Genomic DNA, 22,538 nt, shown 5'->3' with positions numbered 1-22,538 from the left:
CAAAATGCCAAAAAAAAAAAAAAAGTGATTTACTTCTAAATTTCGCTCATGAGTTGAAAGCTTCATGGAGTAGAAGCCCCACTTAAAATTCCCCACTTCAAAAAAGGAAAAAAAAAATTACAGCTTTGGAGCCTAGACAGAGAGCATTAGTTCACTGTTGAAAAGAAATAATGAGTTCTAATTCAGGTAATGTAGCTCAGAATTTACTGCCATATTTTAAAATGCACATGAAAAATAAAATTATCCTAAAATGTCCTTGGTGAAAAGGCTGAGTGTAATTGCTATCACTGACAATAGCATTGAACTTAGCTAAATTAACATCAAAGGAAGCCCCAATTACAGAGCATCTGTGCATTATTGATGGTGCCCTGTCTGTTAATCTAAGACACTCTACTGTAAGGAGCGGAAAAGCAAATAAAAGAGCTAATTGTACCACCAGCCTTCAGGGATCCCAAAGGCAGACCTGACCTATCAGGCTTGTGAGACACCACTTTGCCTGGTCAGAGGGCCAGTGAGGATTCATTTGGAGCCAGACTGAGTACACGGACCCCAGAAGGAAGCCATGGTGACCATGGGTGGACAGAACAATGGAGAAGCAAAAACGTGTTTCCCCCAGAGTTGCACCCAACTCACAAGCCAGGCCCAGCAGCTACCTGAGAATATAGATGGCCCTGGAGGTCTGGGCAGGGAGAAAGGGCAAAGGGCACCTTCTAGGAGAAAAGGTAATTTTTTAAAAGATTTACTTATTTGAGAAAGAGAGAGAGAGAACATAAGTGAGAGAGGCAGAGGGAGAGAGAGAATATCAAGCAGACTTGCCGTTGAGCACAGAGCCTGATGCCGGGCTCAATGTCACAACACTGAGATCATGACCCAAGCCAAAACCAAAAGTCAGACACCTAACTGACCATGCCACCCAGGCGCCCCAAAAAGGTGACTATCTTAAATGCAAAGAAGTTCTGCTCTGAACATCGGGTTCCAGAACCTACTGTGTTGATGTAGGAAGTACCATTCCTGGAGCTCATGCTGATGCTGGTACTTACCTATTGTCCTGGTTTGCTCTCACATGGATGATATCCAGAAAGTATGTATGAGCCACGTTCAGACAAACAGATTACATTTTACTGCAATAAGACCTCATGAAGACTTTTACCTGTGTTCCAGCCGAACAGCCTAAGAGTATCCCACTACTTTATCCTAATCCATGACCTACTTTGTTTCTTAGGCTTTTGGGGACAATGAAAACACAAGTGAATGTTAAATGCCAGAGACATCCCTTCCATCACTAAGCATACACGAGTTTTCTTTTATATCTTCTTAAAGTTCACCCTTCTTGTCTACTGGGAGGAGCTGGATTATACCCCTCCCCATTGATATGTTTAAGCTGGAACTCCCGGTAGCTCAGAATGTGATTATGTTTAGAGAAGGAGCCTTTAAAGAGGTGAATAAGCTGAAACGCGGCCATTAGGATGGGTCCTAATCTGATACAGCTAGTGTCCCAGTAAGAAGCTGAAATCTGGACACACGGAGAGCTAGCAGGGATGTGCACACATATCAAGAATACCATGTGAGGGGCGCCTGGGTGGCTCAGTGGGTTAAGCCTCTGCCTTCGGCTCAGGTCATGATCTCAGGGTCTTGGGATCGAGCCCTGCATCGGGCTCTCTGCTCAGTGAGGAGCCTGCTTCCCCCTCTCTCTCTGCCTGCCTCTCTGCCTGCTTGCGATCTCTCTCTCTGTCAAATAAATAAATAAAATCTTAAAAAAAAAAAAAAGAATACCATGTGAGGCCACAGGGGGAAGGCAAGTATCTGCATGCCAGGGAGAGAGGCCTCAGAAGAAACCAATTCCCAACACCTCGGTCTTGGACTTAGAGCCTCCAAAATGAGAAATGAATGTCTGTTGCTGAAGCCACCCAGTCTGTGGCATTTGTTAGGGCAGCCCTCGCAAACTAGTACATCTGCTATTAGTTGTAGGCAGTTTGGAAATAACCAGAACTCAAGAATAGAAATTAGGACCATGCCATCTTCATTTTATCCTTTTTCTTTAGCCATAGAATTGCAAATACTATTAACGTAAATCAAAGTTAGCTCCAGAACAATGTTCATGATTTTCCCCTGGTGGGCCATCCATCCAGCAACCTTCTCTGCCTTCTAGGATGTCTATCTGCCTGGGGGTTCGGTCCCCACCATCTGATGTTTCCATGTCCCAGAAGGGACTTTCGAAGCAAGGCAGAGCTTCATGAAGCCACAGAGTTCACAAGAATCGAAAGCAAGGCCCTGAGCTCACTTAGGGGTAGGGACACTGATGCTTTCCTGATGTTCCTTCACTCAGACTTCAGCCACTAGCCTTTTTTTCTGTTCCTAAACAAGTTGCCTCTGTGTTTCCAACCTACTCCTTCCCTTCGGTAGGCTAGAATCACCAGGCTCAAAGCAAAGAATCAGTGTGTGTGTCGAGGGGGTAGGGGTAGCAAGTGGCATAAAGAATGTTACGGCTGAGGTGTTGTTCAAGCTGACCGATGGACCTGCTGGGGGGAGGGGGTAGCCCCACCCAACGGCTGCATATGGAATGCAGCGTAATGTTAGCTTGAAACATGGGTAACTTGAATGCAGGGTCTCAACTTCATTCTATGAAAATCCACTTTCTTAGGGAGGGATCTTTATTTTTCTCTTATCTTTCCTTTCAAGCTAATTTTTGAAAATAACAGAAAACCTAAATTGCAAAAACAAAATACCAGAAACTGTCTTCTCAAGTGAATCATGAAAATGTCAAGCTGTAAATGTACCGTTTACAGATATAATCAGCTGTAAGGGCTCCATATCAATCATTACCAGAGATCCCATGAGGAAGGACTTTTCACAGCCCACTTAGGAGGCCTTAAATCCACTCCCTCAAACTACAGCAACTACACCATAGCTGACAGAGGTTTTTGAGGTAAGAAAATGTCAAAAAACTTCTTTAGTAAGCCATGGACCCATCTCCAGGGCAGTTATTGCTGGGTCTTTGACAGCCATCAGCTTCTTCCTCATTCCAGCAACAGGGCTGCTTGCTACCACCCACATCTTTCCCTGAACTCTCGGGGACAAAGCTCTCAACCCTAGCTCCTTGACCTCTCTGGCCACCTGAGCACCAAAGGGGGCCTGAGCACTTTGAATGCTGGGAATCCCCAGGCCAGCAGCTGCCTCTCACAGATTTCTGCCATACCCACTGTGCACAGAGCTCTATTACTCCCTCTCCCAGCAGAGACCTCCCATACTTTCCTCCCACTTCAAACCTTGCCAAGGTTCTCCTCATTCGTGCAAATTTGGCTTAAGAAACAGAGCTCTCCACAGGCCATCTCCTACAATTCTCTGCCTCAACCACGCATTTCACCAAAATGGGTTAGGGGTGGGGTGTAGTCAGAAGGTCAAAATGGAAATGAAAAGATACCTTTGGTTCCCTTCCATATCCTCACCTTCCTACTCTTTTACTCCTGCCTCCCATCATATTTTCATGCATGTTCATGTAATTTAAAATACATAAGGCAAAGAGAATGAGCTCTGGAGTCTAGGCAGACCCCAGGAAGAACCTGAGTCTACGTTGCTCTGTAATTTTGGGTGATGTACGTAAATTCTCTGCTCATCAGTTTCCTCATAGAATAGATTCAAGTTCAAGGAGAAATTCAGGGTAATACTGTTAAGTCACTGATTCAATATCTAGTACACACTGGACACAATACATGTGAGGCACTCTTTTTACTCATATATCAGGAAAGTGTCAACACATCTAATAATGTACTACGGGGCAGTCGATCAACCCGTAGGCTGACCCTGCAATCCTCATTAGTTAAGCATCCAAAAGCCTAAAGAAGTTAATGTCATGACACTGAAAACTAAAAAGTTGTGTCCTAGTTAAGAGCCCTGGTTCAAGTGGCCAGGACCAGAAGGCAGGATGTATGGATGGATAGCCTACCTTTTCGTCAGGTTCCTGCAGCAACACTATTCAAAATCCTAATGGCTTACAACAAGAATTTATCTCTTGTACAGAGGTTTGCAATTGGCTGGGGTAGATCTGCTTCAGGCTTAGCAGGTCAGCTTCAGGGCTGCTCAATGTGTATTTCGTGTTCTTTTCACAGCAAATGGCAGACACGCGGGAGGAGTGAATGGAAACCCATAGGACCTCGGAAGGCTGTGGCCCAGAATTGGCAGCTGTCACTTGCAGTCACATCCCATTGGCCAAAGCGTCAATGGCCAAGGCCAAAGTCAATGGGATGGGGAAGTAAAAAGAAACACATCACTTTAGATAAACAGTGAGATCTACCATACTTGCCCTAGCTATGGAGTTCCAGAGGCTGTGTGAACTATCCTAAAGATCGAATTCCCTAAAAAGAGTGCCACTTACTTCCATGATCCTCTAGGCATGTGGACGAAAGTGAGCATGGTGGAGGGAGGCCAAAAAGAGGAAGAGTGTGGAGCTGGGCCACTGGGAAGCAGTGAAAGCCAGTGACTCCAACAGAGACACAGCAATCTCTCCTGGAGCATTGGGCCTAATGGAGAATGACACCTGCTCTGTGCTCAGCACCTGAGAAGCTGCCTTCAGCACCAACAGTTCTGTTTCACTCTCCTTCTCCCTACTGTGGATTTTAATTCTCCATCCATAGGGCTTTGCTCAGGAGCAGGAGGTACAAGTTTCCTGTCTCTCTCTGATTTCAGGCATTTGCCATGCAAAAGTAAGACAATGAAGACATACCAAAAATGTTCCCAAAGAACAGTACTCTGAAAGCATTTACTCGAGACACAACACACCATGCTGCTAAAAATGGAGAAACATAAAATCCTTCCCCCCACCTCCAAGGAAAGTGGCAAGCTGTGAAATCAGGAAGAAGAATGAAAAACAAACAGACTGCAAACTGTTGGCTTCTGGAGTTGTTTCCAAACACATCGCCCAAGCATCTTCCAAAAAATAAATTAATTTAAAATTTTTCCTCCCTTCAAAATTCACTATAGAGTAACTGAAAATAGAATCTGAATATGTCTGTAGACAAGAAACATCTGTATGAAAACCAAAGAGAACCACAAAACACTAACATATTCAGGTAATTAGAAATATCCAGAAAATAAACTGACATTTTCAGTTTTCTTCTGAATGTTTGGCACGGTAAAGACCTTACAACATAGATTAACTTATCACCTCTTTAATTGCATGTGTATGTGCTTTACAATATCTAAGGGCCTACCTATATAAAAATATTTTATATTTATATAAAATATATATTCCTGATATATTTATATATTTATATAAAATATATATGTATATATGTAAAATATATATTTCTGATATATTTTATATTTATATAAAACATATATTCCTAATAAAATGTTAGTAATTGCAATCAATTTAGAGGTAGTTTCTGATAACCTGCTACATGTTTGCCACTGAGCTAGACTGGCATAACAGAAGGTACAAAAGTTATACACACTGTGCTTCAGAACAAGATAGCATGTACGGAAGAACTGGACGAGGCTTAAAACAGTTAAGTAAACCAAGCATGCCACTAGGCAGTGCTCCTTTATGGTAGAGACAAAAAAACACAATGGCAGTTAAGACCAGGAAAATCTCATTTAACTACACACAGATTTGTGGAGCACCTTAATATGTTTGCTGAGAAAAGCTAGTTTTTATTTCCCACAACCTCTCCTATGAGCAGGTGGATTCTGATAGAAGGACGCAGAGAACACTGTGCACCGTGACACGGAACATGAGCTCAGATCCCACATGAGCTCGCCTTCCCCAGCAATACTACCTGATGGAGAAGCCCAGTGATCAGGATGGCCGTAGGTTTTGCCATCATAAGTAATCCCAGGGGTAAACCCTTTGGAAAAACAAATAGGCAACCCCAAATCTCTCCTCTCTGCCAATGCACAGATTCAAGTTATTACATTTTTTTTTCTTAAGGCAGAGGTCCCTTTCCTGCTTTTCCAGAGGACCATATTGAAGCAATTAAAAAAAAAAAAATGGACCACCTTTCACGATGGATCTTCCAAAATGTTCTATTGTTCCCAGTTCATTCTTTTGACGAGTACTGGCTGAGCCTGTGCTGTAAACCAGGCCCTGGGGATGGGGGACAATAAACACAGGCCAGGTCCTACCCTCATGGAGCTGACATCCCAGTACGTGAGCAGCTGCTTCATCCTGACAAAAAGCTGGCTTCCCGATGCTTCCATTCCCTATCTTGTCCTAGGTGGCCGTGTGTGTGTGTGTGTGTGTGTGTGTGTGTGTGAATCCAAAAACATATGCACAGATGAAGGAAACTAAAGGAAACCAGGGAGTTGGGATCTGATGCCAACGTCAGGCATAGGACTGTGTAGTGTTGCCATGGAAGGAGGTGATCTTCAGACTCCAAATGATTTCCAACTTTCAGTTTAAGGTCAGGAATAAAAAAAACTTCCAGAAGGTACATGCACTCAGAAGTTTATTCCTTTAACACATCACATCTTCCTCTCTCCCTCCTTGCCTCTTCCTCCTCTCCCCTTCCCTCCTTTTCTCTCTCTCTCACACACACACCAGGAGAAAAAAAATACCTCAAAGACACTCACACAGACACAAATATACAAAACTACACAAATACGCCAACTACACATGATAGGAAACACTGGCATGCCCACATAAAGGCACGCACCACATATTTTCAAGGACACACTGACACTCACAAACATGCCTAATACCTTGTCTTACCTATAACAGAATGGCCACAATTAAAAGCAAAAGTACACATGTCAAAACACTTTCTAACACAGGCTGTGATTCTCAGTCCAGCTGTCCCTGTAGCTGCTCTCCCCACTGCTTCTATAAGGTTCTGAAGATTACACAGTTGGTAGCCAACTTCATATACATACCTCTAAACAAGAGGGCTCAGCTTTAAATAATTATGTCAAAGAAATGACAACTGTGCTCTTTGCCAGAACAGGGATGAATAATTACAAAGCCAGGACATAATTAAGCAATTCTGACTGTCGGATTCTTGAGCTGTCTGAGGCATAGGGCTGGCATGCCCTCCATGCATACCCTCCTGGACAGGCCTTGCACCCCTTTATGTTTCCTGATGTGGCAAGAGGGATCATGGTCTGGTCATCACAGAAGTCTTTCTCTGGGGGCCTCCCCACCTTCTCTGCATCCAGCTTCGTGCTCTTGGCATGGACAACAGCATGATTTCATGGCCAACATTTGCAAAAGTTACAGCATTTCTTTAAGATTCCAGGAAACGAGCAAAGCCTAGTTGTCGTAGATTCATTAACTAACAAGACAAACACAGCAGTCTAGAAGAGTCCATTGTAGGATTACCTATCACTTCCCTAATGAACGATGGCATCTTCCTAAAGGACAATCAGGGCTCAGACAGAAAGCAGCTTCCAAAAACAAAAGCCAAGAGGCAGCAACGAAGGGGAAAGTTGTCATCACGAGGAGAGGCTAGAGCGAACTCGCACTCGGGCGCCGAGGCCTGCCAGGTACGAAATCAAACCTTTGTGACATGGGGGTTTATTAGTTCCTGGATGATTTTGCATTTGCGTCAGCCCAGAACACCCAGACTGCCTGTTCCCTACCCCCAAGGCAAGGGCTGTGATTGGAGAGGCATTTTCCATTCTCCCAAATACGTTATGTCAGGAATAAAATGAAAACAGCTCCCCAAATCACGGCCCCCCTGATCATCCATCAGAGCATTCCGCTGAATAAGCACAACAGGCCACTACTGTCTGAGAAAGGACAGGAGCCAACTTGAGATTCCAATTCTGGGATGAAAAATAGGTCCTCACCAAGTGTGCTCAGCACAGCATCGCAATTCACGGGGAGGAAATTGCTCTCCACTTAGAAGCCGACTCAGGTGCACATAGACCTCCCAGAACATACATATGTATACACACACAGAGATAGCATATATATACACCTGCCCAGGAACAAACAGACGTCTGCACACACTGTGAGCAGGCGAGAACCAGCCTTTTTAAAGCCCATTTACTAATTCAGCAAGAAGCTCATTTGGCCTCATTCTACTTCTAGAGAAGTACCAATGCGTATCTCAGAAAACAGGCGGGGGGAGTTGCCTGGCACTGGGGAGAAGCATACAGTGGGAAGGAAAAGCAGGGCCACAGCGAGGTAAGTCCTATGCGCTTGAACCATCAGGACCTAGATATAGCCCCTTCACCAGAAGCCCGGACCCCTGGGTTCTGATCCCAGCTCTGCGTCCGCCGGACCAGACGGTGGGGGCCTCCGGAAACAACATCCTCATCCCCTGGTTCCCTCCCCCCATCAAACGACGGCACAGACCAGGTGATTTCCAAAATCCTTTCCAGTTAGGAAATCATGGGACTCTCCGGAAAGATAACCACCGAAGATACCCATGCTTTGGTCAGAGTATTTTCGTCTCTCCTCAATGAATTAATGGGTATTTTTAAGCTTAACCCCATTAGTAAAGACATGGGCGTCAAGCACACAAATATAAGCTAATTCTATAATTGATTAGAAACGGATTTGGAGCTTTGAAAAGCATTTCTGCTGATGCTGCTCATGACTCTGAGAGCCGGCTACGGTGGGTTTTAAGGAGGCGTTCCCACTTGCTTTCAAAGGCTGAGCGGGATTTCAGTCTCCGCTGCCATTTTGACCCCAAGAGAGCAGTTTAGCTTTAACCTGTTGTTGTTCTTTTGTTTGTTTGTTTGTTGTTGTTGTTGTGTTGTTTTGTTTTCCTTTAGGCCTTCTTAGGAGGTTTTTATTTGGAACAGAGAAATGCACTGGGAAAATGTGTGGCTCACTCGGAAAACAGCCGAGTTGGAGGAAGTGGCTTCTGTGGTCAGACACACCGGTCAAGCTCCAGGCCCGGCTCTTTCCAGCCAGGGCTGCCCAATTAACACCTCTAGGCCTCAGTTACCCCACCTGCAGAGTCATCCAGTGCTTCCTTCCTCCTACAATTTAGGGTTGGGTGAGGACTCACAGATCTGAATACAGAGAGCCTTAGGGCAGCGATGAGCACACATGGTGGGTATGGGTGCCCCCTCAGAGTTCCTGGGACAACGCAGCTCTTCCCCCGTCAGACACAGGGAGAGCAAGAGAAATACTGATCTGTCCTGTAAAGTGTATGCATACATGCAGGTGGAAAATGTTGAACAGGCAGGAACCCAAGATATTATAAACAGCTCATTTGTTGTCCTTTGTTTGGTGATGTCGGCTGCCTCTGGAATCTTTTAACAAAAAAAAAAAAAAAAGAAAGAAAGAACGAAAAGAAAAGAAAAAAAAAAAAAAGAGGAGGCCAAGAAATAAATTATTTCATTTGGACAAAATTACCAAAGCTGGAATAACTAAAGGCAGTCATGAGCAATACATCAAATCAGGGCCTCGATAAGGAAAACTATTAACACTTTAATAGCTATGAAACGAATCACTCAATTAATTTCCCACATGCTGAAACAGGTAACAATACATTTATCTGCCAGTATTATACCCTCCATATCATATATTTCCACAACTGTTAGCAATTTTATTCAGCATAACGGGAAATAAGTTGCATCTCATGGATTCAAGGAAAGAAAGTGGCCTGAGGGGGCACCTGGGTGACTCAGTGGGTTAAGCCTCTGCCTTCGGCTCAGGTCATGATCTCAGGGTCCTGGGATCGAGTCCCACATCAGGCTCTTTGCTCAGCGGGGAGACTGCTTCCCCCTCTCTCTCTACCTACTTGTGATCTCTCTCTCTCTCTCTCTCTCTATCAAATAAATAAATAAATAATCTTCAAAAAATTTAAAAAAAAAAAAAAAGAAAGTGGCCTGAGGTCTGCTGCCAGCTGAGCAACTTGATGGAAGAGGTCTCCGTTTTTTTCTGCTTTGGTTCTCTTTGTTTGTTTGTTTGTTTTTTCTCTTTCCCTCTTAATCATTTCCAATGCATGTACAAGGTGCTCTAAGTCAGTAAGTGAGGACAAACTAGACCTCCAGGATTTCTGGGCCACTGTTTGCAACACACAAGCTAGGGTCCCACAGGAAGTGACAGGGTAGCACCACAGGGCCCAGGGATGGACCTTGAAGGGGATCATCAAGGGTCATCTGGTCCATTTCTTGGCCTTGGGCTTTATGGAAGGACCCCAACTCCTCCCAAAGAGATCATTTTTCACATCCTTAAAAATCCCCTGGAATCTGAATCCAAGACTCAAAGCCACATCTCCCCCACCTCATCAATGCTCTCATTAACATGATACCATGTTCACTTCCATGGCCTCGATGCAGACTCAGCCAATAAAGAAAAGGTCAGTAAGACTATTCCCAGGAGCTCTGGAGGGCTCTTGTAGGGAGAATATGTTAGCCCCAGGTCACATTGTCAGAAAAAAAATGGCCTTTCCCACTAACAATATCTCTGAGACCTACTGAGCCCTCATACCTGTGAACAGAAGAAAATCACTCTCTGCTGCCTCTACTATGGCCCCAAGAAAGGTGAGCTACCTCTGGGTCATTAGAGGAATCCTACACACCTGAGGAAAAGTAAATGCCCCAAGCTTTCTTCCTTCTCAGCAACAGACCTGCAGAGGCCCCACCTTGTAAACAAAACATTTTCAAGGAGGAGACCAGAAATCTGCTCCCCAGAACATGACCACTGGGCTGTGTACGATGCTGCTTTAATGGGTGAAAGAGCCACCTGGGTGAAATCAGTTACAAATAAGGTCCCCTTAGATGCGTCCCAGGAAGATCTAATTTATTCCCAGTCCTACTTCTTGCTAGGCCAACAGTGTATGCATGGATAAAACTCTGGTTGGAGATCTCTGCTGTGTTCCAAACACAGAAGAACATACTCTGTGCTCAACGAATAACCAGTGAGGCAAGACATAGACCAGAAAGTAAGCAGCTTACCTTGGGCTTCACCACCTTCATGAATGACCCTCTGAGCAAAGCTTCCTCTCGTTCTTGTCTGGTTACTTTCCGGGCATCCAGAAACTTCAAATTGGGCAGCTTGTGCAGAACAAAGCATCTGAAAGAAGACAGTCAGAGACAACTCAGGAGGGTAGGTGGTGGCCTCAAAGACCCATGCAATTTGTCTCATGCTCAGGGATCTACATCACTAGGTCTTCAGAAGTTCAGATCTTGGTGCTGCTTTTCTTTTCTTTTCTTTCACAAAGAATGAATAATCACTCTTTGCAGAAATCCAAGTAATTATATTTTACACACACAACTAATTCTTTTTTTTTTAAAGATTTTATTTATTTGACAGAGAGAGATCACAAGTAGGCAGAGAGGCAAGCAGAGAGAGAGAGGAGGAAGCAGGCTGCCCGCCGAGCAGAGAGCCCGACGCGGGACTCGATCCCAGGACCCCGAGACCACGACCCGAGCTGAAGGCAGAGGCTTAACCCACTGAGCCACCCAGGTGCCCCCACACAACTAATTCTTAACAATGTGCACTAATGATTGCTCTTAATTCAAATGTAGACACACACACACACCATGAGCCAGAAAGCTCCTGTCAACCTATTTACCCCCGCCCTTCCATTCTAGAAATGGACCCAGCTTCATTGTTACACAGAAAGTTCTCAGGGAAACTAACCTAAAGCCTAATTGTACCATTTTGTCATTGCCATTTTTATGGGTCATCTGTATAATTCTCATCTCTGAGATAAAAGCAGATCTTTGGGATGCCTGGCTGGCTCAGTCAGTAGAGCATGTGACTCCTGATTTGGGGGTTGTAAGTTCAAGCCCCACAATGGGTGTAAAGATTACTTGAAAATAAAATCCTTAAAACAAAACAAAACAAATCTTCAGTCTGAAACTAAGACAAGAGACACTGACTGGCCATCCAGGATAATAAACTGGAGGTTGTAATAACATAATGACTTTGGGATAGAAGTAAGGAGCACACATACTGAAAAATGCTTCCTTGAGGACTTGAACAGGGGTCCTGAGGATTTTCTCATCATCCCTGAGTTACTTCCACACTGGCACTATGAAGATTATTTTTACCAAGGTGAAACAAGAAGAATCAGTTTAGAGGGCATACGGATTTAATAGTCCAACAAATACTAATATATATAGATTCCTCCAGAAAGAGTCTTTGGTGTCCATCATGGCCTCCAAGGATAAGCTAACAGCTACTTACGTGATGAACTATCCTCAAGCAGGTATATTTAGAATTAATGAGAAGATCCACATGTCTGTGGGATAGGTGGATAAACATATAAATAAATACATAAAAGGTATAGACACCTGCCTATACTTCTTCCTCAGGGACAGTTATCAACCCAGATGCTTTCCATAGAGCCCCCATACTTGATCACTATTGTTTAGACACTGTCCTACTTAGGAAGAAGCAGTAGGTATCCAACGTCAAGACCAATAGATTATCTCCATAGGAATCTGTCATATCCTTCCCATATTCAGCCTCTTCACTATTCACCCATCTTTCAAATCCCAACCCACATGAACTTTCTTCTGCATCTCCAGACCACATTGTTTTCTTCCTTCTCTGTACTCCCAGGATACACTGTGAGCACCATACCACCTAACACCTGGTTGTTTTTTAATCATCTTATTCGTGTTCAGTTGATGTCCTTATGTATAAGCTTCTTAAAGGTAGGGATATTTTTTTCTCACCCTCTCATTATCTCAAAAACTAACATTACAATGGACTCAATAAAATACTGGTTTATTTCAGTTGTATGAGTATTTCTTGAGCACCTACCATGTGCCAGGTCCTAGGTTTACAGAGGTGATTATAACGTGATTTCTGGTCTTAAAGGGATTCTTGGTATAATGGGGAAGATAGACTCACATGGAGAAATTAGAAATCCACACAGCTATGTGCTGAGATTGAGATTATGCACAAAGAAATTCTGGGAAGCACAGAGAAAGGGACCTAACATTACTCACTACATGACTAAAAACTAGTGGCTGGAGGAGAAAGAGGAGAAACAAGAAATCTCAAGTTATCTTCAAAGAACCAAACCCCAAAGCAATCCTAAGCACTGAGCTTTTTCTCAGTGCAAATGTAACCTGGAGTAAATAACATGCCCCCCTCTTCACTGGAGCCTTGGGTTCCCAAGGCCAGCTCCCACCTTCATGAGATGAACTCATATCACCAGGTGGCCTCCATACACTTGCCCAAAGATTTGGCTGATTACTGAAATGCCAGAGAAAACAGCATAGAGGTTTCTAGTCAAAATACTCCTTAAAGTGAAAATACTCTGAGTTCTTTTGAGGTGTACTTTCCTTCCCCAGAAGTGGTCACCCCATCATCTGAGGTCCTGGAAATGTGACTATCCACTTCTGGCTTCCTCCCTGGTCTCCATCTATGATCTTCTTTCCAACTTCTCCCTGAGCCTCTCCCTTCCCTTTCCAAATGCCCTCTCACCTTATCCAAAATCAGAAAGTTTCCACAAAGCCTCAAATGAACTTCTGTTCTCCAGTAGAACTCCCACTGGCCTCAGTCAGTGTCAGAGAAAACTTCCATCTTCTGCGTATAGCAGGAAAGTCTTGATGACAACAGATTCTTTCAAATAAAGACATGTACAGATGGAAACAATATGTCAGGAGTGACGCTCAGAGGAGTAAAGACACCCACTAAGTGTAGGGTGGGAAAAGATGAATATTCAGGTGAAGAAAACATCAGTATTAGAAAATCAGCCAATGTTTAATGATGGAATGAAAGATGTCTTCACGGGGCTGGCAGGAACCATGATGACAACAGACAGCACGTTGTCATTTTGCCCCACTTTGGATCACAGCCCTGAAATCAAAGGAGAGAGAGAGAGGTGCTGGCTTTTAAGCTAGTTAAAAATTTTAGATGACAAAGAGCTGCTGTTTTCAGAGCACTCATCTTATACAATCGAAGAAACAGCCCATGAAATAGGCTGCCAGTCATCCCTGAAACTAGGGCTGACTTGACTCCCAGCCTGACGGCCAGCCTGGGGTTTCTACGTGGTGGGTGCTTGGAGTGGCTTGAGGGACACTAGGAAGGCTTGCCCCCAAATAATTTGGCCTGAGACTCAGCTCTGGGTCTAAAGTTCCTCCCTTAGAGACGGCTTCATACATTCACTCATACAACCAATAATTAGCGAGCGACAACCACCTGTCACAACCTGTGCCAGGTGCAGAGAAGAAGGTGAGACATGAAACAGAAAAGGTCGCTGCTCTCAAGGAGCTTGTATCCCAGCACAGTCATTCTCAAACTTAAGAGGGCACCAGCATCCCCCCAGATGGCTTGTTGAAACACAGATCACAGGACCCCCACCCCCAGGGTTTCTGGTCCCCTATGTCCAGAGTAGGTCCAGGAGTGTTTGTTTCCAGTAAGTTCTCAGGGTGGATGATGCCAGCGATCCTGCTGCAAAACGCTGTCCAAGTGAAAATAACATCATGACGAATAATAGCTTTGGAATTATGACGTTGGCAATGTGGTGAAGACTCTCCCTCCCAGTTCTGCTCACAGTCTGTCCTACCCCAGCATCTGTGGTACACAACGCCCCAAAGGCGGCCACGGCCACCAGATCTCCCTGCCCCTGGTGGTTTGGAACTAGCTCCAAACATTACTGCCAAGTGATAAGTCAGTGGGCTTTCTGCCCGCCTGTCCCGCCCCGGTCTTGGGAGATCTATTTTCCTTTGTTCTAGGTCATGTCAGGGTGTCAAAAGCCGCAGCTTCAATCCTGAGTATAATACCAGTTTGCCATAAAAATACAACCGAGGATTCCCGAAGCCACAGAATGAAGGCTTTTACAATATCAACTCGACCCTTGTAAATTTAATCCAGGGTTATTTGTTGCACCAAAATCTCTTTACCGTGATGTATTACTTAGTTACTGGGGTTATCACAGCCGTATCCTAAAGTTGCATAGTACATAAAACATTTCAGTTAACAATGCGGGAAGGTTAACTCCCCCAGATAACCTGCAATCACAAGGGCTAGTCCGGATGACATGCCTCTGTCAGCTTCCACGAGCTATTGATGGTTCAATCAGTTTGTTTTGAAGGTAAAGTACAACAAAAGGGCAGTAAACTTATTCAGACTGTCAACAGGGGCTATCGGGAATGGGGCTTGCAGGTAAGTAATTCTGGGTGTTTTAAGGCTATTATCAAACAGCAATGGTTGAAGGAAGAGACAGCTACTAATAACACAGAAGGCAGCCATCATAAACCACTTTATGGCAGAAACCCCCGTCTATAAATCCTGTGACACCCGGAGACAGCTTCAGATTTATAAAACTGCTTGTTAAGCCAGGGCACTGCTTAATGAAAAGAGATCGGTCTAAGTTCTGAGTCTCATGTCCCTAGCTCCAGAGGGCAACTCCAATTTTCCTGACCTTCCCAAGGTGGCTGGGTGAAAGCCCTGGGGCTGGGGGCAGGAAGTCAGGGGCACTCTCGGCTGTGATGTGGAAGATGAAGTTATCGAGAAGAAATCAGGGATCCCGGGAAGGTGTGTAAAGACCCATTTGTTTCTGTCTGAAAGCCCATTCTCAAAATGTGAGACCCACACACAGACCTTTCCAGGTTCTCTCTCTTTTCATAGTCAATGCTGCGTTTTCTTCTAGGACTTCTCTAAGGAGACACCTAAAACTGGCAGGGGGAGGAAAGGAAGAGCAGAAAGCCTTCTTTGTTTGTTTGTTTTTTGCTCCCAAATTAATTTTCTCTGTCCGAATCCCAGAGCTCTGGCATTTTTTCATCTAGACTTCAAAGAGAGAGGAGGATGCTCTTTGCTCCTGCTCAAACTGCTACCCCAGGGGTGGCTGGCTGCTCCCCAGTAACATCACGCAATCACAGAAACACCAAGACCACTCTCCGTTGTCTGCTCCTGTGGTTGGCTACCATGTTTCTTTCTCTGAGGAGACTCCAACTCAAAGAAATAGGTTTCTACATCTTAAGGGAATCAGAATGCAAGGTCACCTAGAGTTTCTTCCTACCTCTTCCCATTTCTGGCAATATAGAATGCCCATCCTTCTCATGATCTCTTGCTGCCTTACTGCTCCCATTCATGGGGGTGGTGGGGAGACATGGTACGAGCTACTGATGCTCTACCAGAGGCCCCCAAAGTCAGCAACGGGTGACCCAGGAACTGTTCTCAGTCTTTCACAAAGCCTAACAGAATAGAGTGAGCAAGCCAACAAAACAGCAAGCTTCTCTGCTTTTGCATAGATGACATCAACCCCGTTTGGTAACACTGGTTACCTCATGCTAATCAAAAGCATTCGTCAATGGACTAAATGTGTCTGACTAACTTTAAAAAAAGTGAGCGATGGCTTACATGTCGCTTGTTAAAGAAACCAAAGCACATTAAAGAGGCAAAAGGGGCAGAAAATGAAACAGAAGAGAGGTCTTCATAACAAAAAGTTTTTGTTGGGGACTAACGGGGCAGAGGAAACGGTCCAGCTGGGGGCTTATTTTGCTGTGTGATCTTGGTTCGGTCTCTGCCGCCTTCCTGAGCTTCGGTTTCCCATCTTCACGATGAACAGAATGGGCTCGATGGTGCCTAAGCCTCTCTTAAGCTTCTGCCTGCTTGAATTCTGTGTGCCTCCAAGTTAATTTCCAATAAACACATCCATAGCCTCTTTTCTTATTACTCCAATTTCCTTATATAACCACCCCCTCACACCTCCAGGTAAAGGAAGGCTGTGAGAAAAAGTCAATAAAGACCAAAGAGTAATGAACAAACACTGTGAGTGGAATCACTCCAGATGCTCAGAGAGATGACAATGATCTCACTCTAATGAGCCGAGGTGAGTTCACCTACAGCATTAATGAACGCCTGACAACTGGCAAAGGCCAGCTGATTTTCCTCACAGTCCACCGGCAGCATGTTTGAAGTCTCCGTGCAAACAATACACCCACAGGACAGAGCAAGGCCTTCTACAGAGGGTAACCAGCAATTACTCTGTGGGCTTCTGTCACTTTGATCTCTGGGTCGTGACCTTTGCTTTCTTGTGATCTTCAAAGCCCAGATTGTAGATTAGCTGGAGAATGCTAGCTGGGTTATGTAAGCCACAAGTTTTACAGCTCCTATTTGGCTGGGAAATGGTGGCAGCCCCGGACGGCCAACAGACTGCGGAGGGTCCCTCCCTCCTTCCCCTTGGCTGAGTGCTGCAGACACGGGGCAGGCCTCAGGCTGCTCTCTGTGAGGGAACAAAGAAAGGGTGTCACGTTTTAAATAATTTAAAGTTGTAAGAAATACAGAGGGGCCTAAGGGAGGAGGCGGGAGGAAGGAGCGGCCACGGAGCGACTGGAGTGGCAGGAGGGAATGAATGGCAAAGGATTTTGTGACAAAAGTACGGCTGAAAGGCCGTGAGACCTAACTCCTTATTTGACAAGCCAGGTCTGGCTAGCTCTTTGCGCAGTTGACTTGCATTCTGTTGTCTTTCCTACAGGAAGATGAGAGAAAGGAATTGCGAAGGAAGACAAGAAACAGACCACTCTAGGCACCCAGGTCTCCCACAGTTGACTCATTGTTTGGCTAGTGTTGAAGTCCTCAGGAGGCCTCAAGTGGTTTCTTAGTAGGACCGTGGCCTTCAAAGTCCATCCAGCCCCGCCACACCACTCTCTTCCCCACCAAAGCTTGAATGCTGCTTGTTATCACATTCACCTTTATTCAACATTCATCCCAAAATAGTAGCACAGTGTGCACACACAGCAAAGCACAGGCAGACTTAAGCTCCTATAATAACACAGCAATGGACATTTCTCAGCCATGAACCATGATGGATGGGCAAAGGAAAAATCCAGGCCCGGCTCGCTCCTGCCCCAGCAGGACCACGGCAATGCTCAACAACTCAGTAGTATGCTCATGCTCACATACAGATTTAATGAGCCCATTTTACTACGGGGTTATGGGCCAAGAAAATCCAACTGTGTGCACAGGGGGTAAGGAAGGAAGGAAGAGGGGTGACTTGGGGGATGGGAGGAAGGCATCAGCAGAAAGTGAAGCATCTGTGAAGCCATTTCCAATAACTTCATAGATCCTGTCACTTCCCACCTCTGCTCCAGTGTTGGCCACACCGTGACCTAAAAGTGGGCTGACCTCTCTGAAATCAACACCTCCCCTAGAAATGAAACAGATGTACTTGTTTTGATGTATGGCTGGGTGACATATTATAAATATTACATCACATAACCACAGAGGATGCCAATCAATAAGAAATTTTTTCAGACAGCACTAAATGAGCCGTGGGTTCTTGCTTCTGAATACACTCCTTTAAGGCTCCTACTATTGCTTAAATGATTAATAGAAGACATATTGTCAGAAAATGTACTTAAAGTGAAAAACAGTAAACTATAGAAATATCATTCATTTTTTAAGCAATTTTCTAGTGAAAATGTCACATAAATTTACATAGAGGCCCTACTATTAGGCTCTGGGTAACAGCTAGGAGGAAGGCAGACCTCATGCTTTGTGGATGGAGTGCCAGGAAAATATTTTACCAAAAGAAAAAAAAAAGGAAGGTGGCCACATTGCTTTGTAGAAATCCAAACACTAGAACCCTGGCTTCAAAAGCCTTATTGTAAAACGCTAAGATTTCTTAGAGGCAAATGAAGCACAAACTCCAAGATGAACAAAGCAGAACTGCTTACAGACCGGAGAACAGAACTACATCCTATATACACTCATCTCATCCAAATGTAAGCGTGAGAGTGCTTGTCAACCAGAAATAAAAAATAAAAAAAAAAATAATAATAAGATGAATAAAAAATTTAGAATTGCTAGAGAACAGGCCTACCATTCCACTCAACCCTCACATGCCGTGCAGAGAATGTGGACCAGATGGGCACACATTTAATGTTCCTTCCAGTCTTCTTAGTTCCTACTTCTCTCAGAGCATAAGCATCTTCCCATTGTTGCGAGTGACTTGTGGGTTTTCTAGGGTTATTCTGACTAGATGTGATTTCAGCTGTGTGTGGCCCTCAGAATCCAGCTCCTTGAGGCCATTTGGCATATGTGCCTGAACCAACAACCCCCCCAGGCCCATCCCTCGACCCCCACAGTTGTGGCGCTGGGAGGGCAGGGTTAGTGGGCACCAGCGCCAGCCCATGAGACAAATCACTCCTCTAGAACCAAGCCCTCCCTGAAGGACCAGGACCCAATGACCAGGACTTGGATTGGTTCTGAAGGATAGTCCCTTGCTTGTCAACTATGTGTGGACATCAAATGGATCTGATTCCAAACAGGAAGCGGGCATCTGAGATGCCCAGGGGGCCATACGTCTCTCTGTAAGCACTCAGCTTCTCAGAAGAAAATAATTTCCAAGAAAATAATTTCCAAATGTTCCAAGGGAATATTTACGTGGCCCCTGTTCTCTAGATATTGATGCGTCTTCAAAGAGCAAGAAGATGCAGCCTTCCCTACTAGAAGCCACCCTCTGGATGTGGACATATATGAAGTAGGGAGAGAAATATACAAGCAGAGTATACAAAATGGCACGAGATAGTAAAGGAAGAACTGTAACATCTTAGAAGTGGAGTATTTCAGAATGCTAGAGCCAACAGGAATTTTCAACACTACTTAATCCAATAGTCAGGTGAGCGTCCAAATACCTATTGACATTTTTGTTGCATTTGCTACTAAGTTAATCAAAATATCTTGGTGAAGGGTCACTGATCTAGACTAGCCTCCCCATTTTAAAGCTGGATCCCACCTCACATCTTCTAATCTGACCCTTTTATGGGTCTTATTATTTTTATACTTCTGTGAACAGTTAAAATAACAACCACCAAAAAAAAAAAAAACAGTATTAGCTTTTTTCCTTTTGCAACCTTATAAATCTTCTATTTTGAGACTAAATAGAGTATGACGCAACTGAAGATTTTTATCACTTTACTTCTCTCATTCTGAAAAAAAGACAACAAAAATGTGCCTACAGTTTGGCTTACCTACAGCTCCATGAATGAATGAATGAACATCTGTGTCAATGCAAACACACACATACACAAAGACACATATACATGGATGTGCACAGGCATATACATACATATATAAAATTTATTGGGCTATTTTAAAGACTTAAACATGTGGGGTGCCTAGGTGGTTCAGTCAGTTAAGCATCCAACTCTTGATTTCAGCTCAGGTCGTGATCTCAGGATCATAGAATTGAGCCCTGCATCAGGCTCCCTACTCAGCGAGGAGTCTGCTTGAGATTCTCTCTGTCCCTCTCTCTCTCTCTGCCCCTCTCCCTGCTTCTGTGTGCGCTCTCTCTAGCAAAATAAATAAATAACTTATTTTTTTAAAAAAAGAATTAAACACAGATATCTAAAGAAAAAAGGCAGAAAAGAAATGAAAATTTCCTAAATTGTGCTTGGTTTACTAAAAACGTTGACTGAAAGAACTTTCTTGGATTCATTTGATAGTTCCAAGACATGTCTTATAAATTGCTGGAAGAAGATAAAATATGTTTTAAGAGACCTCTTCATACCCGAAATCAGGCTGTTAAGTGTTTCAGAGTTGATAAGAGTATTAAAGGAGCAAATTAAGTTCTAAGTGATTAAGCAACTTACAGGGTTGATTTAGAAATGTGTAACTCTTCACCTGCTGGATATTAATCATAGTTCCCCTAACAGAACTGACATTCAAATCTACAGGATCACATCCACATGAAAATCTTCATACTGGAGAAAGACTTACTACATTTTTTTTAAAGTAGGGTTGGGGCACCTGGGTGGCTCAGTGGGTTAAGCCTCTGCCTTCAGCTCCCGTCATGATGTCAGGGTCCTGGGATCAAGTTCCACATTGGGCTCTCTGCTCAGCAGGGAGCCTGCTTCCTCCTCTCTCTGCCTGCCTCCTGCCTGCTTGTGATCTCTCTCTGTCAAATAAATAAAATCTTTAAAAAATAAATAAATAAATAAATAAATAAATAAATATAGGGATAGAGTTTAATTCTAAGATGGTTTAAAAATAGTCTCAGACCCCTACAACATTAATCTAGAAATCCAGAAAACAAGGTTAAAGGTAAACAATGTTTCCCAATAAGGAAATATAACAGGATTCCTGATGTACCTTTATGTATCTATATGTATGTATATTAAAAATATTGAATATTTAATAGCCTTCAATATTTCTTACAGCTTTACCTTTATACAACATGAACTCCCCTGATTTCATTCCTTCGTGCGTAACCACTAATTTTTATAGGAGTCCGAAGAGAAATCATTAACTTCTTTCCCCAATCCTTCCAAATTTATTGTCCAGTGGCCTTACCTGTCTTACATTTTCATTCCTCCTTCCTTTCCCCTTCCAACATTGATTCAGGTAGGATGTTAATGAGAGCTTATATAATAAGAAGAGAGAGGCTACACACATGAAAAGATCATCTAAAAACATTTGCAAAACATCAAGAATAAGGGTACACAGAATTCAAAATAAAGAAAGAAAATATAAAATGAGTTTAGTCAAATAGGTAAGATGAAGGAACCTCCCTAAGAGAGGTGGATCAGGAATTTCAAAGCAGATGGTTTAGTAGCAGAGAGGGGGAAGAAAAGCATTTCTCCTTAGAGCCCATCAAAGCACGTGGTTGGTGGACAGTAGAGCAGAGCGTTGTGGAACAAAGTTATGGGCCTTCAGGGACGTCCTCTTGGGATTCTACATAAGCTCCCTAACTTTAGTGGGAAGCGCTTTCTCTGTAAAATGTGACTCTGAGGCTGACCACAGGAAAATCTTACAACATAGAGTAGGGGTAAACAAAATACAGGCCATAGGTCAAATTCGGCCTGCTCCCTGTTTTTGTAAGTAAAGTTTTATTGAACCAAGCTGGGGTGCCTGGGTGGCTCTGTTGGTTAAGTGACTGCCTTCAGCTCAGGTCATGATCTTAGGGTCCTGGGATCAAGCCCCACATTGGGCTCTCTCCATAACAAGGAGCCTGCTTCTCCCTCTGCCTGCCCTGCTACCTGCTTGTTCTCTATCTCACTGTCAAATAAATAAATAAAATCTTTAAAAAAAAATAGCCATGTTTATTCATTTACAAATTGTTTATGGCTACTTCTGCACTCTAAGAACACAGCTGAATAGTTGTGACACAGACCATATGACCTTCAAAGCCTAAAAATATTTATTACCTTGCTGTTTAAAAAAAAAAAAAATTGTCAACCCCCGACCTAGACCACCTAGCAGCTTTTCATGTTTCTTGGCTCCTGTGACCTTGATGAAGGGAAAAGATGGCTTCAGGTTACCAAAAGATGAAAGTTTAGTATTATCATGGGAAGTCCACTGATAACTTACCTAACACCTACTGTGCATCCCATAATACCATCCTCCCCCCCTCAAAGATGCTACTTCTCCATTTCCACCATATTCCAACCCCTGGATACTCACCTGTATCTCTTGTAGTCTTCCTCATCCTTTTCCAAGCTGACCAGCTCGTTGGGACAGGCCACATTGCCCAGCAGGCTGAGGTACTCTAAAGCTGGTGTCACTTCTGCCAGGTGATCAAGCAGACACTCCAAGTCAGTGATGTGACAAAGGTTAAGGATTTGGGTCCAGGGAGACAAAAGGCCTCGTAAGGAACGTAGAGGATAACTGGCAGACGGAGCACAACACCTGACAAGTCCAGTCTGCTCCCAAGAGATGACATGGGGGAGGGCTGGAA

At 43.9% G+C, this 22,538-nt stretch overlaps 1 protein-coding gene across 1 annotated transcript in view; it reads right to left on the bottom strand.

The window, feature by feature from the left end:
* LOC111144823 (leucine rich melanocyte differentiation associated) overlaps positions 1 to 22,538 on the bottom strand; it is a 1,056,167-nt gene that overhangs the window by 451,817 nt on the left and 581,812 nt on the right. The window contains exons 4-5 of the mRNA XM_022499322.1: positions 22,265 to 22,404; positions 10,852 to 10,969 (exon numbers count right to left, since the gene is read on the bottom strand). Of these exons, the coding sequence (XP_022355030.1) occupies positions 10,852 to 10,969; positions 22,265 to 22,404 (258 nt within the window). The remainder of the gene's footprint in view (positions 1 to 10,851; positions 10,970 to 22,264; positions 22,405 to 22,538) is intronic.

This window comes from Enhydra lutris, unplaced genomic scaffold, assembly GCF_002288905.1.
Source record: "Enhydra lutris kenyoni isolate GAN:26980312 unplaced genomic scaffold, ASM228890v2 scaffoldscaffold12, whole genome shotgun sequence".
Classification (NCBI taxonomy): Eukaryota; Metazoa; Chordata; class Mammalia; order Carnivora; family Mustelidae; genus Enhydra; species Enhydra lutris.
This window is presented reverse-complemented; position numbering and strand designations above follow the sequence as displayed.